Source organism: Pongo abelii, chromosome 21 (assembly GCF_028885655.2).
Source record: "Pongo abelii isolate AG06213 chromosome 21, NHGRI_mPonAbe1-v2.0_pri, whole genome shotgun sequence".
Taxonomy (NCBI): domain Eukaryota; kingdom Metazoa; phylum Chordata; class Mammalia; order Primates; family Hominidae; genus Pongo; species Pongo abelii.
In genome coordinates this window covers 37,374,799-37,391,171 of record NC_072006.2, presented here as the reverse complement: position 1 = coordinate 37,391,171, position 16,373 = coordinate 37,374,799, and the positions used below count along the sequence as shown (strand labels likewise).

Genomic DNA, 16,373 nt, shown 5'->3' with positions numbered 1-16,373 from the left:
CCATGTGCCATCTGCCCCTAGATTGCAGAGACACTGTACTTCCCTCCTGGTGAAAGGTCCCTTCGGATTTAGCATTTACTTTCAACTCCTTTGTAAGACACAGAATTGTTCTGCTGTTCACCAGTTCCTTGGGCCTGATACAGGACTGTGAGGGGCTGCCCAAGCCCACCTGCCTGGATCCACCTAGACCCTCCCATTACCCTTCTCTCCCTGGGGTCTCATGCCCTCTTCTGGCTCTGGGAGGGAGCATGGACACAGACGCCCTCTGTCTCTGGATCCCATACATGTGCTTGGGATTCTGTTCCCTTCATCCCATGCTCAGGTCTGCCTGGGAGCAGCAAGGGACAGAGGCACCATCAGAACCCACCAGAACTATGCTCCTTCCAGTTCTCCTGGACCCTCACACTTCACCAACCCAACATAGGGCATTTTCTAGTCTTGTGGGCAGAAAGACTTGCTTCAGCTTCATTGTGTGTGTGCTGTTCTCAGACTCTCCTATGCCCTGAGTTTAACAAGTCAAAAGCCAAGACTATAAAAACAAAAAAACTTACAGTAAAATTGACTTCTTTTAGTGGTATGGTCCTTTGAGTCTTACCACATGTATAGCCAGCCACCATTATAATCAGGGTAAAGAACAGTTCCATCCTCCCAAAAAGCACTCTCATGGGTCCCTTTACAGTCACACCCTGCCCCCATCTGCTGGCAACCACCTGTTTGTTTTCTGTCACTACCACTTTATCAAAAACCCAGGCTCTTGAAAGTCAAGAGCCTTGTTTCTGCTTCTGTTGAAACTGCCCTTCCTTGTGGCCACAGGGATGGCATGCTCCCTGCCCTGAACAGGGGAAAGGTCTCAGGGCACCAGGAAACAAGTGGAAGGACACACCACGAACATTTCAAGAGGTTTTCCCCACTCTGGTGATGTCAATACCCTCTCCATGTGTTTCTCAGAAACTGTAGGTGGTGCCTTTCCTTCCTGCTTCTCAGATTGCAATTGTGTTTGGAAGCCTTTGCTCAGGTTGTTTTGTCAATCAAGAGATCCATTTCTGGCCGGGTGTGGTGGCTCACATCTGTAATCTCAGCACTTTGGGAGGCCCAGGCGGGTGGATCATTTGAGGTCAGGAGTTCAAGACCAGCCTGGCCAACATGGCGAAATCCCATCTCTACTAAAAATACAAAAATTAGGTGGGCATTAGTTGCGCGCACCTGTAAACCCAGCTACTTGGGAGGCTGAGGCAGGAGAACTGCTTGAGCCTGGGAGGCAGAGGTTACAGTGAGCTGAGATCGAGCTACTGCACTCCAGTCTGGGTGACAGAGTGAGACTCTGTCTCAAAAAAAAAAAAAAAAAAAAAGATCCATTTCTAAAGGGCAGAATTGGTTTGATTTTTCAAAGGGCTCTGACCTATGCAAGGTCTGTTCTCCAGAATGTGAGAATGGGATGCGGGATCTGCTCCCCAGGAGAAAGTTCAGGATGGGGACTGAGTTAGAGAGGGTCTTCAGATGGCCTTGGAAGCTCCAGAGCATTCCCAGAGAGCCAGGAACCCCAACTTAGATGAAAAAAATATATATTCTCAAGTAGGGTTTGCTTCAGGCAAACTCCCCTTGCTTTTGAGATTAATCTTTGCACTTGCTTTTAAAGTGCAAAAAAAAAAAAATACTACTACTAATGATGAACAACCTTTTGTGAGACACTAGAGCTTTATGCCACCTGTAACAAGCCTGTGGGGAAACTGAGGCTCAAGGAGGGCTGTGACCTGCCCAGGGTCATCTCAGCTGGGAAGAGGTGAAGTCAGACTGTCATCTGGGGTTTCAGTGCTCCTACTTCAAGTGCAAGTTTGCATCACAGTTTTCAGTTCAGAAAGCACCTGCCCATCTTCCCTGGAGCCCTCCTGTTGATGGAGAGCTTCCCCTGCCAACCCCCCCTTTTTTTTCTTTTGAGACAGTTTCGCTCTGTCACCTAGGCTGAACCGTAGTGGCGCCATCACAGTTCACTGCAGCCTCGACCTCTTGAGCTCAGGTGATCCTCTCACTTCAGCCTTCTGGGTAGCTGGGACTGCAGGTATGCACCACTACACCTGGCTAATTTTCATGTTTTTGTAGAGACAGGGTTTTGCCATGTTGCATAGGCTCGCCCGAACTCCTGGGCTCAAGTGGTCTACCTGCCTTGGCTGCCCAAAGTGCTGGGATTACAGGTGTAAGCCACCGTGCATGGCCTTAAAAAATTTTTATTGTAGTAAGAACACTTAACATGAGATCCACCGAGGTTTTTTTTTTTTTTCTTTTTAACAGTTTCTTTCTTTCCTTCCTTCCTTCCTTCCTTCCTTCCTTCCTTCCTTCCTTCCTTCCTTCTTTGTCTTGCTCTGTCTCCCAAGCAGGAGTGCAGTGGCATGATCTCGGCTCACTATAACTTCTGCCTCTCAGGCTCAAGTGATTCCTCGTGCCTCAGCCTCCCGAGTAGCTGGGATTATAGGTGTGTGCCACCACACCCAGCTAATTTTTGTATTAATATTTTTGGTAGAGATGGGGTTTCACCAGGTTGATCAGACTGGCCTCAAACTCCTGACCTCAGGTGATCCGCCCACCTCAGCCTCCCAAAGTGTTGGGATTTACAGGCGTGAGCCACCGCGCCTGGCCTTAACAAAGTTTTAAGTGTACAATACAGCATTGTTAACTGTAGGCATGATGTGATACGACAGATCTCTAGAAATGCTTTGTTGCACCCCCTCTTTGAGCCTCAGTGTCCTTGCTTATGTCATGGAGCTAACGACCTCCACCTCCTAGGGCTGTGGGAGGGCTACAATTTGGGGAAAAAACACATGTAGCTCCCAGCCCAATACCTGGCACAGAGTCAGTGCCCAGTAGTGGGAGGGCATGGAAGTTATAAAGCTCAGAGGGGCAGAGCCAGGACTGAGTTTCTGAACATTTGGGGCTGCATTTGGGCCTTAAACCGTCCCCCAGTGTGAACCCCAGTATCCTAATAGAGGTCCATTGTCCAACAAGCTCTTCTGGGAGGAAATGTAATGAGTCCATGCTCCATGAACCTTAAAATGAAAACAGAATGTCAGAAACCCAAGGAGGTCCCTACAGGAATTCCTGCACCAGCCCAGGAAGGTCAGGAGGAAGGCAGACAAAAGCTGCCTTCACCAGTGAACCAGGCAGCCTTGTTGGGGACCAGGCCTGGCCCTCCTGTGTTTGCTCTTTGAATCATGAGCAGGAAGAACCCCACAAGCTCACAGCTGGCAAGGAGAACACTAGCATTTAGGGTTGCAAATCCCCGATGAAGCATTTCGGATTAGGGAGCTTGAATTGAAAGACAGAGACGCGAGATTCTCCCGCCCTATTCTCATCTCTGAGCTGTTGACATTTCCTTATTTGAGCTTGTCAGTCCCACTGAACACATATTTCATCAGCCCCCGCTTGTGTGTGTGCATGTGTGTGTGTGTGTGGTGGGGTGAGGGGTGTTGGAAGGAAGGAAGGGAAGACCGGGAGGGAGGATTCACAGTGGTTTAGAGTGTGGGCTCTAGAGCTGGCTGCCTGAGTGCAGTCATTTTGGCCATTTCCTTACTGTGTGACCTTAGACAAGTGACTTTATTTCTCCGAGCCTCAGGCTTCTCATGCATAAAGTGAGCTGAAATTTTGTATCTGGTGGGGTTGCTGGGAGGCATTGATAAGATGCTGGATGTAAGCTCTGAGCACCAAGAAGCTCTGTATGTAACAAGTGCTTAATGTGTGTGCTACTGTAATTAATATGTGTGTGTTATTTTCCCTTGATTTCTCAGGTTGCTTTTTCAACTCTTGGTTGGAGGAGAGTGGGAATCCATATTTAATAATTGAATAGTCAACAGTCAAATCATTAACAATGGATTAATTGACATTTTTTTTTTTTTGAGATGGAGTCTCACTCTGTTGCCCAGACTGGAGTGCAGTGGAACGAACTTGGCTCACTGAACCTCTGCCTCCTGGGTTCAGGCAATTCTCCTGCCTCAGCTTCCTGAGTAGCTGGAATTACAGGCACCTGCCACCACGCCTAGCTAATTTTTGTGTTTTTAGTAGAGATGGGGTTTCACCATGTTGGCCAGGCTGGTCTCAAACTCCTGAGCTCAAATGATCCACCCACCTTGGCCTCCCAAAGTGCTGGGATTACAGGTATGAGCCACCGTGCCTGGCTGGATTAAGTGACATTTAATAAGCATTTCCCATGAACCCATCACATGTGAAATATACTGCAAATGGTTTTTCATGGCTTTACTCCTTAAAAGCATCCTGCATTATAAATACATATATGGACTTTTTAGAGAGACAAGGTCTTGCTCTATCATCCAGGCTGGAGTACAGTGTTGCAATCATAGCTCACTGTAACCTTGAACTCCTAGGCTCAAGCAATCCTCCTGCCTTAGCCTCCCAAGTAACTGGGACTACAGGTGTGTGCCACTACCTCCAGCTAATTTTTCAAGCTTTTCGTAGACATAGGGTCTTGCTGCGTTGCCTAGGCTGGTCTCGAACTCCTGGCCTCAAGCAATCCTCCATCCTCAGCCTCCCAAAATGTTGGGATTACAGGTGTGAGCCATCACAACCGACCAGTATTTTTATTGTCAAAATTGTTAAAGTACATTACACATAAGAAAAATGCGTATATGTAAATACCTCAATGAGTTTTCAGAAACCAAACGTCCCTTCCCATACCCAGCACCTAGATCAGGAAACAGACTGCTATGAGCTCTCCAGAAGCCCCCTTCAATGCCCTCCTAGCACCTAACCCTTGCCCCAAGGTAACCACTATCTTATCTCTGGCGGCACGGATTAGTTTTTCTGTTTTTGGACTCACATAAATGGGAGATGCAACACATGCCCTTTTGCGTATGGCTTCTGTCATGTAACATTCTGTTTATGAGATTCATCCACGTGCTGTGTGCAATTGTAGGTCATTTCCATCACTATAGAGATTCCAGTGGGTGCTCTGCCCATTCTATTTATTCATTCTTTTGATGGGCATGGGGGGATGTTGAGTTTGGGGTTATGATGGACATTGCTGCTATGAACTTCCTTGCCTTTTGCTCCACACGTGCATGTGTTTTTGTTGAGAATACACTAGGTAGTGGAATTGCTGAGTTGTAAAGCAAGCCTGTGTTTAACTTTAGGAGATGCTTTACAAAGTGGTGGTAGAATTTATTTCCCACCAGCAGCATGGGATGGCTTCTGTTGCGCCACATCTTGCAAGATTTCTATTCCCATTTTGCAAATGATGAAGACCGAAAGGTAACAAGCTTTGTCCCAAATGCAGCTAGTGGATCCTAAGACTAGAATCCATCCACTCATTGAGCCACAAATATTTACTGAGCATGCACTCTGTGCCAGCTGTATGCTGGGGCTGGGATTCATGGGTCACCATGGTGCATGGCACCTACACCCTCATGGAACTGCCAGTTGGGCTGAATTGAAGGTGAGCTCAGATGTGTTTAGTGCCCATGGTTTCACTTTTCCACTCTCTCGCCCTTTCTCTACACCCCCTTGGAGCCCAGCAGTATTCTTGACACATATTAGGTGCTCAGTAAATATGGAATGAAAGAATGAGAGAATGAGAAATCTCAACAGGACCCTCCCTGCATTTTTTTTTGTCCTGGTATTTCTGGGCTAATGAGCAACCATAGGGATATTTGTTCTCAGGAGGATACTTCATCAGGTCTGACTTCTAGACCTAAACCCCGGGGCCCAGGTGGGAGGGACCTGTGCACCCTTCAGAGCTAGAGTTTATTGTAGGAGAGGATGGGGTGTCCACAAGGCCTGGGGTAAAGTTCTTAGGGTAGCAGAAGCCCCACTCTAAGGGAGACTTAAGGTCCCAAGATGTGGACTTTCCTTCTGATCAGCAGTAGTCAGCTGGGGGACTCTCCAGCCTGGCATGCAGAGGGTTGGCTGGATTCATTGTGGGTTGGTTCATGAGCAGCCTCCTGTTCTGTAAGGAGAAGAGGTAGCATCTGTCACCAGCGTGCCCACCTCCCAACTCCCACACCGAAGGGAAACCCTCATCCATCCATGGTGACCAAAGGCAGGTGCTGGGAGCGTTCACGTGAAAACCCTCCCCAAATGATGCTGAATTATTTGCTTCTTGGTGTCTTCACTTCACTAGTCTATGAGCTCTATATGGGAACTGTAACTGTTTATCGGTAACTGGAGTAGAGATGGTCTCAGGTTTGGGGTGGGGCCAGTGCTCCCTACTGGATTGGGTGGAGATCTTGGAAGCAGCTAGAATCTCTGGTAACCTGATGACTTCAGTGACTTGGCAGGGCACAGCCTGCTTGGTAGGGGCACGTTCTGCTGTCCCAGCTCTCTTGGGGGATAGTGTGGTCATCATAATATGGTCACCTCTAAAGTGTTCTCACAGCACATGCAGACGCCCCTTAGCAGGCCTCCCTGGGGGCTCCAGGGCTGGGGGTACCTCTTTCAGCCACTTGCCAGTCCTAAGGAGTCCTCACTGGATGGACCAGACACTCACCTATGAGGCTTTTCAACAGTTTCACATCCAGCTGTCCGAGGATTTCACCGATCAGAGGACATACCTGGACCATCAGCACAGAGAGAAGGATCAGGCCAGGGGCTGGAAAAGGAAAACTGAAGTGCCTATAGCAGGAAACTTCAACTCCATGGGATTTTTCCAGTAGGAATCGTGGCCAGGGCAGCTCCCTTGCCGTGGGCGCCAACTACCTGCTCAGTGTCATGCACAACACTTCCACGCTTTGTCTCCACAAATCCTCATCATATAAGATAGGGACTATGGTGGTTCCCATGCTACAGGTAGGAACACTGAGGCTCAGGGAGGCAAAGTCTCTTGCTCAAGGATAGGCTGGCAAAACTCATGGCCAAACTGAAATTTTAAATTGAGACTTTTCAAGCTCTAAAACCCAATGTTTGAAATCCTTTGCTAAATTGCCAGTGGATATGCCTTAACCCTCAGACTCAAGGATGCTCAAGATGCAAAGTTTTTTCTAAGCTTACCTGACTTTCTACCAGGTGTGGGAGAACTTTTTGCAGGTCCTCTTTGAGGTTGTAGAGAAACTGATTCATCTTTGGTGGGATAGCCCTAGAAAGAAAGGTAGAGGTACAGAACAGAACAGAGCAATCCAGGCAATATTAAAGCCAGGAGGTATGTGTTGAGTACACCTTCCACAGTCTTTTAATCCTCACTCAGCCCCATGCCGGAAGTATCATTGTCAGCGATCGTCAAAGGGGTAGCTCAGACTTTGCCCAAGGTCACACAGCTAATAAATGCTGGTTATATTAGAAACATGGCAACAGAGCACCAGATTCCAGAGTTTTTCCCTTACACTGTCCTCCCATGAAAGTCTGGTACAATCTAGGTGCTCAATGAATATCTGATGAATAAATGAACAGACATCCACTGAGGTCTTCATTGCTTTCAGCATTCCGGAATTACAGAGATAAATCAGGCACAAGTCTTGCCTTCAAGGGACTTACAGTCAGTTGAAATTGAAAGACTTGGTCAGCCAGTCTATGGAGCTTTATTAAAGCTGTATTTTGTGTCTTGTTCACCACTGTATCCCTAGCATCAGGTGTGGTGCTGGCATACAGTAGGTTTTTTGGAAATATATGAATGAATGAGGGATAAGGAGGAGCTTCAGAGAAGATGGGACGGACATTCCAGGCAAGAAGATCAGCATGTGCAAAGGCACAGTGGTGTGAAAATGTACGGTGTCTGGTGGAGGACAAAGGGCACAAAAGATTGCAGGGGAGAGGACAAGCAGGGCCTTGAGTGAAATTTGGGAGTTGCTCTTTATCCAGAGGGCACTGGGAACCACTGGAGGCTTTGGAGCAGGGTGTTGGGCATTGCCAGATTTCTGTGTTAGAAAGTTATTTCTGCTGCAGGATGGGGAATGGAGTGTAGGAGGGGAGATCCGGGCCAGGGAAAGCCAGGAGGAGGTTCCTGTAGTGCTCCAGGTAGTGGAGTAGGAGATGGAGATAAGAGAAGCTGAGGGCTACTAGCAAGTCATTGATGGGAACTGGTGATGAAGGGCCTGAGGAGTGAGGAGGGAGAAGAGTCTGGCTTCTGGGAGGGTGGTAGGGTCATCACGGATGGGAACATGGGAGGAGGAGCAGATTCTGGGGGAAGGATGAAATCTGCTTTGGACTAATTTAGGAGATGGTCAGGAAGTGACGCTGCAGCTGGGGCTCATCAGGGAGGAGGCCCAGCTCTGGGGAGGGGCAGCTGAGGTCTTACTCTGTGAGGACGGCCACGTGGACACTGCTGGGCTCTGCATCGCATTTGCCTATCACCAGATCCCTCCTGCCAAACTCATCTTTCTCCAGCCAGAACTCCACAACGATGCTCATGTGTGCACACATCTTTATGATGTTGTTATCGAAGGACCTGCAGATGAGAGAGGAAGAGGAGGAAGTGCAAGGGGAGGAGGTAGAGAAAGAGTAGAAATCTCCATATTGGCAAAGATGGGCACTATCTACCGTCAGGGCTTCCCCTGGCACTCTGAGTCCTTTCAACAAACTAGGCCCAGTTAAATCCTGAAGTCAGTGATTAAAGAGAAAACAGCTGTAGCCAGAGTGACTTTGAAAACCCCTTAAATAGGCCTTTGGAAATTCAAATGTTGAGAATTAATCTCTGTGTCAAAAATCTTTCCCATTTAGCTGCATCCTCCCTTTCTTGGGGGCAGTGGATGTCAAAGGATAGTTTGAACAGGAGGATGGTGAGCAGGGGTGATGAGATGATTACAGCAGTTCTCCCTTTCTCTCTTTAATCAAGCCCAGTTGTTGTGATCTCTCATAGGTTTGAATGAGCAAATGACTTCCTTCCACTGACTAATGATTGTCATCCATATTTCAGGTGACGAAACCAAGGCTCAGAGAGGTGAAGTGACTTGCCCAAGGTCACACAGCAAGTGGCTTTGGAAGCCAGGATTTGAATTTAGGTTGGGATCAGAAAGATCTGAATTTCCCAGATTCCCTGCGAGGAGGGCCAGCAACTCTCAGATGCTGCTTCTGTATGACTCACGGTCTCAATTCAAGGTCAAATTCAAGTGAGATGTTTGCCGAGAACCACTCCTTATGGAATGACATCTGGATCCCGCCATAGTCCAGCTGAATGTTGGTGATGTTGATGCTGCACAAGGAAAGAGCAGAGGCCCCGCAAGGGTGAGAGACCTCAGAACAGGTAAGGTTTCCTGCTAACAAGGCTGTCCCAACTATAAAGAGGGCCTGGCAATGGGATTTGGAGTGTGATTCTTTTACAGATGCTCTGAGGGCAAGAGTCAGGTGCGGGAGCCCTGGACTGCAAGCTGCCCCAGAGTGGCCCTAACAGTGCCACACCGTTTTGATTTGTGCAGCTGGGCCCCCACTCTTCCTTGTGTGGGCCTTCCACCTTCTCTTCTTTCAATCTTCCTACCTTCCCTCTTCACAGGCCTTGCACCTCCCCAGCCCCCCATCAACTCTACCCTTCGATCTAGAGCTCTATAAAGAGTTCCAGGGCCACGGATGGAACTCAGGGTCTCACCTGCTCTCTTGCTGCTGCTGGTGTTTCCTGCTGCTGATTAGCCAGCCCACCATCCCTGGGGCCACTTGTGCTGAGGCATTCAGTCTGTCCCCAAAGTGGATGTTCTGGATTCGGCTTTCTGCGTTGTGCTTTATGAGACCCTGAGCAATAACTGGAAATGCACAAGGACCACCGATTTTGCACAGTGTCATGGAAAAGGTGGGGGGCTTGGGATTCGGAGACCTGGGTTGCAGGCTGGTGCAAGCTCTGATTGCTTAGTGAGTGGTGCATGTCACCACCTCCCCATGGAGATCTACCTTCTTCATCTATGAAATTATGCTTTGCAAGATTGATGTGAGAAACAAAGAAAAACACCTGCAGAGGGTCTGGCAGGCAACAGCTGCTCAAAGGGGGGTATTCTGGTTGAAAGTTCACCCAACACTGTATTTCAGTCTGGAGCATGGAGCTAACATATGGAATGTAGACCAGAGTCAATGCTGGTTGAAGAGAAAATTAAATGGGTAGGTGCAGAGAGAATAGATGTAAATTGCTCCACACTATGTCTAGAATAAATTGCAGGACCCAGTGGAGCTTCCACCAGAAAAGAATAAATCTCCCAAAGGAAGAAATTTTTAAAGCTATGGAGATGCTTAAGTCCTGCCTATTTTGTCTCTAGACCCTCCTGCCTGGGGTGAGGACCTAGCTCTGATGAACCTCAGAGTGTACCACAGGGCACATTATTTCACTGGTTTGACCTGTCCTGAGATCAGGTCCCACACTGAGAACTCTGGGTTACTGCAGAGCAGCAGAAACCTTTGTCATGCCCCATCTCCCTCCTCCAAGACAGCACCTTGGAGTTGTTTGTTTCAGCAACGTTTGTTTCTGTGGCTTACAAACAAGAATGTGTCTGAAGTAGCAGATCTTGATTCAAGTCCTGGCTCTATCATCTCCCTGGGTCTTGGCTTCTTCATCTGTATAACAGGGGCAGTACCTCACAGGATTCTTGTGAGGAATATTAAGACCATTCATTCATTCATCCAACAAATATTTATTGAGCATCTACTGGGTGTCAGGCCCCAAGCTGGGCACTGAGAGTACAAACCAGTTTTATGTTTACTAGGAGAGATATATATTAAACAAATAGTTTCAAGGATAGAGTGAACCTATAGGTATGCCCAGAACTCTTAGTAGTTCTTGGTTCATGATTATAGTGGTGCTTGGGAATTTGTGAGCAGCAGACACCAGTGGTTGCCAGTCTAATATTCATCTACCCATCCATCCATCCATTCATCCATCCATCCACTCATCCGTCCATCCATTCATCCATCCAACCAACCATCCATCCATCCATCCATCCATCCATCCATCCATCTGTCCATCTATCCATCCATTTATCCATTTATTCATTCTATCCTCCTCATCTGAACCCTGATTTGATTCAAGTACTCCCTTAAATTCCTGGTCTACATGAGGCTGTTGATTATCTGAACCATCAGGTATGCCTCACCCTCACTGACTCTTTTGGGGTTCAAAGTTGGCACATGACCCAGTTGGCTCTATCAGACCAAACAAGAGGGGAAAATTCCTTTCTCTTTCTCCTATCGGAAAGAAGCAAGACAGCCTATAGCGCCAATGGCCATGCGTCACAATTTTCCTACCACACTGGGAACCAGCATGAGGATAAAACCATGATGATAGCAGAGCTGAGAAATAGACAAAATCTAGTCTGGAGGTAAGCTTTGAACTCATGACTGAACCAAACCTGGAGCTTGTCCTACCTCTGACTTTCAGTTATGTAAAATGACAACTTTTTTTATTGTGTAAGCCAGGTTGAGTTGGGTTTTCTGTTGCCTGCAGCTAAGTACTCTAACTGATAATATAATTTCACTGCCTTGACCCTACCTGAGATCAGGCCCTACGCTGAGAACTCTGGGCTACTGCAAAGAAGCTGCTACTTGTCATAGCAATAAACATATGCACAGTCAAAGCACTTTTCACATACTTTCCAGCATTTAAGTTTGAAAAGCAGCTTCATGAACTAACATTCTAACCACACTTATTGTATAAATGAGGTTACCTGGGTTCAGAATTATACACCAATATATTCAATAACCTAAATGAAAAGGATACATTTATGACAAACCACAAAATGCCAAGTTTTGATGAGAAAAAATAGAAAACATTCATAACCAAAGAAATTAAGAAATTTCTTAACAAATAAAAATGGTGATTGAAGATCTCATTCTCCAAGAGTTTCTAACCTAGAAGATTTTACGCAGAGTTTTATCAAACTTTTATAAAGAAATAACTGTGAAAGAAAATAGAAAAACAGAAAGATGTTAAATTCATTCTCTGAGGTTAGTATAACTTTCCTAGCCTCAAGGACAGTACCAAGAAAAGAAAGTTACGTATCAGTTTTATGTATGAAAAGTTTGCTAAGATCCTAAACAAATTATTAGCTAATGAAATCTTGGCCAGACGCAGTGGCTCACGCCTGTAATCCCAACATTTTGGGAGGCCAAGGTGGGCAGATCACCTGAGGTCTGGAGTTTGAGACCAGCCTGGCCAACATGGTGAAACCCTGTCTCTACTAAAAGTACATAAATCAGTAGGGCGTGGTAGTGGGGGCATCTGTAATCCCAGCTACTCGGGAGGCTGAGGCAGGAGAATCATTTGAACCCAGGCTGGGAGGTGGAGGTTTCAGTGAGCTGAGATCCCACCACTGTACTCCAGCCTGGGTGACAGAGCAAGACTCCATCGAAAAAAAAAAAATCTAATAGTACATCATAGAAACGTTCATTTTAGAAGTGTTAGGAAGGTTCAATAGCAGAAAAATCTATTAATACAATTTATCATTTAGTAGGTTGGAGGAAAAAAGTGATTAACTTTTAGATGCAGAGGAACATTTGTTAAAGGTCAATACTGACTTATGAGTAAGAAAAATTCATAAAGCTAGGGGCATAAGGAACAGGCTTAATGTGATAAACACTATATTCCAAAAACCTACAGAAAATATACTTGGAGGGGAATTCTGGATTCATTTCCATTCCTGTAGAAGGCTCTGGCTACAATGCAAGATAAGAAAAAGGCACAGGAAGTGTAAGGCTTAGAAGAGAAAAGATAAAGCTATTACTACTTACGGACGATATAATCCTCTAAATAGAAAAACCTACAGAATAAATAAAACAATAAAATTATAAGAGGTCAGCAAGGCTTTTGAATATCAGAAGAAGTCAACAGCTTTCCTTCCATCTGTACCTGCAATTCCAACTAGAAAATATAATAGAAGATTAGGTAGCATTTACTATGGCAAACTATAAATTCTCTAGGAATCACGTTAATAAATCATGCTCAATACATTGACAGGACTTTAAAATTTTCTTATGGGATATATAGTAAAATCTGAATAAATGGAAAGATACACTAAGTTTATGATTGGGAAGTCTAAAATATCAACTCTCTTTAAATTAACAAATTCATTTTAACTCCAATCAAATTTCCAGACTTTTTTTTTTTTTTTTTTTTAGACGGAGTCTTGCTCTGTCCCCCAGGCTGGAGTGCAGTGGCATGATCTTCACTCACTGCAAGCTCCGCCTCCTGGGTTCACGTCATTCTCCTACCTCGGCCTCCGGAGTAGCTGGGACTACAGGCCCTGGCCACCACGCCCGGCTAATTTTTTGTATTTTTAGTAGAGACGGGATTTCACCGTGTTGGCCAGGCTGGTCTTGAACTCCTGACCTCGTGATACGCCCGCTTTAGCCTCCCAAAGTGCTGGGATTACAGGCGTGAGCCACTGCGCCCAGCCTGATTTTCTTTTTTTTTTTTTTTTTTAGGAGACAGGGTCTTTGTTGCCCAGGCTGGAGTGCAGTGGCACAATTATAACTCATTGCAGTCTCAAACACCTGGGCACAAGTGATCCTCCCACCTCAGCCTCCCAAGTAGCTGGGACTACAGGTGTATGCCACCATGCCTGGCTAATTTTCTAATTTTATTTTTGTAGAGACAGGATCTTGATATGTTGCCCAGGCTGGTCTTGAATTCCTAGGCTCGAGCAATCTCCCACCTCAGCTTCTTAAAGTGTTAGGGAGCCACCATGCTCGGCCAGATGAATTTTTTAAAGGAACTTGACACACTCTAAAATTAATTTGGAAGAATATAGGTCTGTCAGATAAAGCAGCATTTTACAAAGACGTTGTATTCACAATATTATGTTATTGGTGTAAAACAGATGTACAGATACAGCATAGGGAGTTCAGCAGTGAATCCTCATTTTTGGGAATTTGATCATTTAGTAGATGAGTTGGGGAAACTGAGTCATATGGAGAGAAGCGAAGCTGAATCTCTGCCTTACATACACAGGCATGCATAAAGATAGCCTCCAGAGATGGATTAAAATCTTAAATGTGAAAGGTAAAACTATAAAGCTATTAGAAAAAAACAAAGTAGAATATGTCTGAGGTAGGAGCAAGGTCTTAAGACTCTCCAAACACAAACTATAAAACAAAATATTGATGAATTTGAAAATATTCCTGTTCATTGAAGGACCTACAAAGTTAACAGATGACAGTTTGGGAGAAATATTCACAATGCATGAATCTGACAAAGGGCTAATGTTGAGAATTAAGTAATGTCTCTTCAAATCAAAGAGGATTAAAAAAACCCAGAAAAGCAAATTTAAAAATGGATAAAAGGTAAGAACAGGGAATTCAAAGAAGTCAAAATGGGGCCGGGCACAGTGGCTTACACTTGTAATGCCAGCAATTTGGGAGGCCGAGGTGGGTAGATCACTTGAGGTTAGGGGTTCGAGACCACCTGGCCAACATGATGAAACCCCATCGCCACTAAATATACAAAAATTAGCCGGGCATGGTGGCATGCACCTGTAATCTCAGCTACTCAGGAGGCTGAGGCAGGAGAATTGCTTGAACCTGGGAGGTGGACGTTTCAGTTAGCCAAATCATGCCACTGCACTGCAGCCTGGGTGACAGAGTGAGACTGTGTCTCCAAGAAAAAAAGTCAAATTGGTTAACAAAAGTATAAGATGCTCAAACTTCCCACTCACCAGATAAAGTCAAGCTAAAACAAGTAGCTATCACTCAACTACACATCAAACTGGCCAAAAAAAAAAAAAAAAGTATAAAAATAGTGTCATAGATCAAATTGTGTCCTCTCCTCCCCCAGTGTGATTGTCTTTGGAGATAGGGCGTTTAAAGAGCTAATTAAGGTTAAACGAGGTCATTAGGGTGTGGCCCTAAACTGATGGGATTGGTGTCCTCATAAGAAGAAATAGAAGAGATCTCTTTCTCTGCATGCACAGAGAAAAGGCTATATGGAGACATCGAGAAGGTGTCCATCTGCAAGCCAGCAAGACAGGCCTCACCAGAAACCAACCCTATTTCCATCTTGATCCTGGACTTCCAGCCTCCAGAACTATGAGAAAATGAATATGTGTTGTTTAATTCCCAGTCTGTGGTGTCTTATGAGGACAGCCCTAGTTGACTGATACAGCTCAGTACTCGGCAGTGCTGGGGAACATGGGGAGACAGGTATGCTCATTTCTTTCTGGAGCACATGTAGACCACACAGCCATTCTAGAGAGGATTCTGGCAGTTTTGGTTAAATTGACTTTACCTCTACCTCAGGACCCAGCCACTCTCCTTCTGGGTATATCCCAGAGAAATTCTCCCACAGGCTGTAACAGGGACACTTGCAAGGAGGTTCATCTCAGTGTAGTTTATAATCGTGGAGAGTTAGAGACAACCTGCATGTCCATTCAGAGGGGAACAGCCAGATAAATTGAGGTGGATGAATCTTATGGCTCTTTCTGCACCAGCTGAAGCAACATAGATGTCAACAGCATAGTGTTGAGTGAAACCCGTAAAAAACCAGAATGGGATATATATGGCAATACAATTTATGTAAATTAAAGTACTGTACATACAAGGACACAGGCATATTTAAATACATCCATTAAACACACTGCAATGCCTGCCAAGGCAGTAGGGATATGGGAGTGAGAATAAGGCATAAAGGGGGAAAATAAGAAAATAAAACAAAAGGGGGACCTTGCAGTGATTTGTGCCAATGAGGATGTGCTAGAAATTGGCATATGATCAACACAACCTCAATTTTCTGCACTTGAGGTCTAAGAAAAAGAGAAGAGGGTAAGTGACTAACCTGAAGTCACCCAGCAGGTTAGCAGTGGAGCCCAGATGGCACCTTCCCACCTCCCCAACCCCGTGGGCAGCAGGCAGAGCCTGGGGCTTAGCTTACTTCTTGCCAGGGTGGATTTGTTGTCTCTGTGGGCTTTGGCCAGGCCAGGCCAAGGCTGCTTGTGTGGTGCCAAGGGCAAGGCCAGCAAACCGAGGAGGATGAGGAGCCTCCAGAGTGGACACATCATAGGGTCTGGGACCTGCAGATGTCAAGAGTGTCAGATGGGGCCTGGGCAGATGGCTTTGAGGGTGGCAGTCTGGAGGGATGGGCTCATGGTTTTCTGCAGAAAGATGACATCAGAATTAGCCCCCAGCATGCTGTGGGGAGGGGCTGCACTGGACCCTGGCAGCTGCCACCAGGGCTTGCTCACATCGGGAGAGCAACAGGTGGAACCCTGGGCGGGGTGGCCAGGGCTCCAGAGGAAGGCCTTGTTGCTTGGAGACACTCACCAGAGTCTATTGTTGGGTCATCCAACAGGAGTCCTCTCCCAGACCCTGGCACAGGCTGGATGTTGGTGACTCTTTAGTGAACCAACGAATGAATACATTTGAGTGAGGATGGCTAACCCCAGGCTCTCCAACTGGGCTAGGACTTTCTTAAGGGCAAGACCAACCACTTCAATCCCTACCACGATACTTGCTTGTCAGAAATTGAGTGCTAATGAATGTTT

At 46.1% G+C, this 16,373-nt stretch overlaps 1 protein-coding gene across 2 annotated transcripts; it reads right to left on the bottom strand.

Annotated features, from left to right (window-relative positions):
• Nucleotides 1-5,731: 5,731 nt before the first annotated feature.
• Nucleotides 5,732-16,155, bottom strand: BPIFA3 (BPI fold containing family A member 3). 2 transcript variants are annotated; one of them, XM_002830203.4, is made up of 7 exons: nucleotides 15,764-16,155; nucleotides 9,512-9,662; nucleotides 9,014-9,121; nucleotides 8,228-8,377; nucleotides 6,988-7,072; nucleotides 6,488-6,551; nucleotides 5,732-5,947 (listed from the first exon to the last, which is right to left on the bottom strand). In XM_002830203.4, exons 1-7 carry the CDS (start codon nucleotides 15,888-15,890, stop codon nucleotides 5,868-5,870), a joined length of 765 nt encoding a protein of 254 aa, XP_002830249.2. In that variant the 5' UTR covers nucleotides 15,891-16,155; the 3' UTR covers nucleotides 5,732-5,867. The 2 variants fall into 2 exon arrangements, with proteins under 2 accessions (XP_002830249.2, XP_054398117.1); XM_054542142.1 differs by lacking the exon at nucleotides 5,732-5,947 and having other exon boundaries at nucleotides 6,488-6,589; nucleotides 15,764-16,116.
• Between the last annotated feature and the right edge of the window lie 218 nt (nucleotides 16,156-16,373).

What these genes read in the sequence shown, in the direction of transcription:
- BPIFA3 (XM_002830203.4), bottom strand. Translation starts at nt 15,890, where the DNA reads ATGATGTGTCCACTCTGGAGGCTCCTCATCCTCCTCGGTTTGCTGGCC. An exon ending in CACGTGGCCGTCCTCACAGA is followed by an intron (nt 7,073 to 8,227) that starts GTAAGACCTCAG and finishes CTTTCTTTCTAG; the next exon opens with GGCTATCCCACCAAAGATGA. An exon ending in ACTGTTGAAAAGCCTCATAG is followed by an intron (nt 5,948 to 6,487) that starts GTGAGTGTCTGG and finishes TTCTCCTTACAG; the next exon opens with AACAGGAGGCTGCTCATGAA.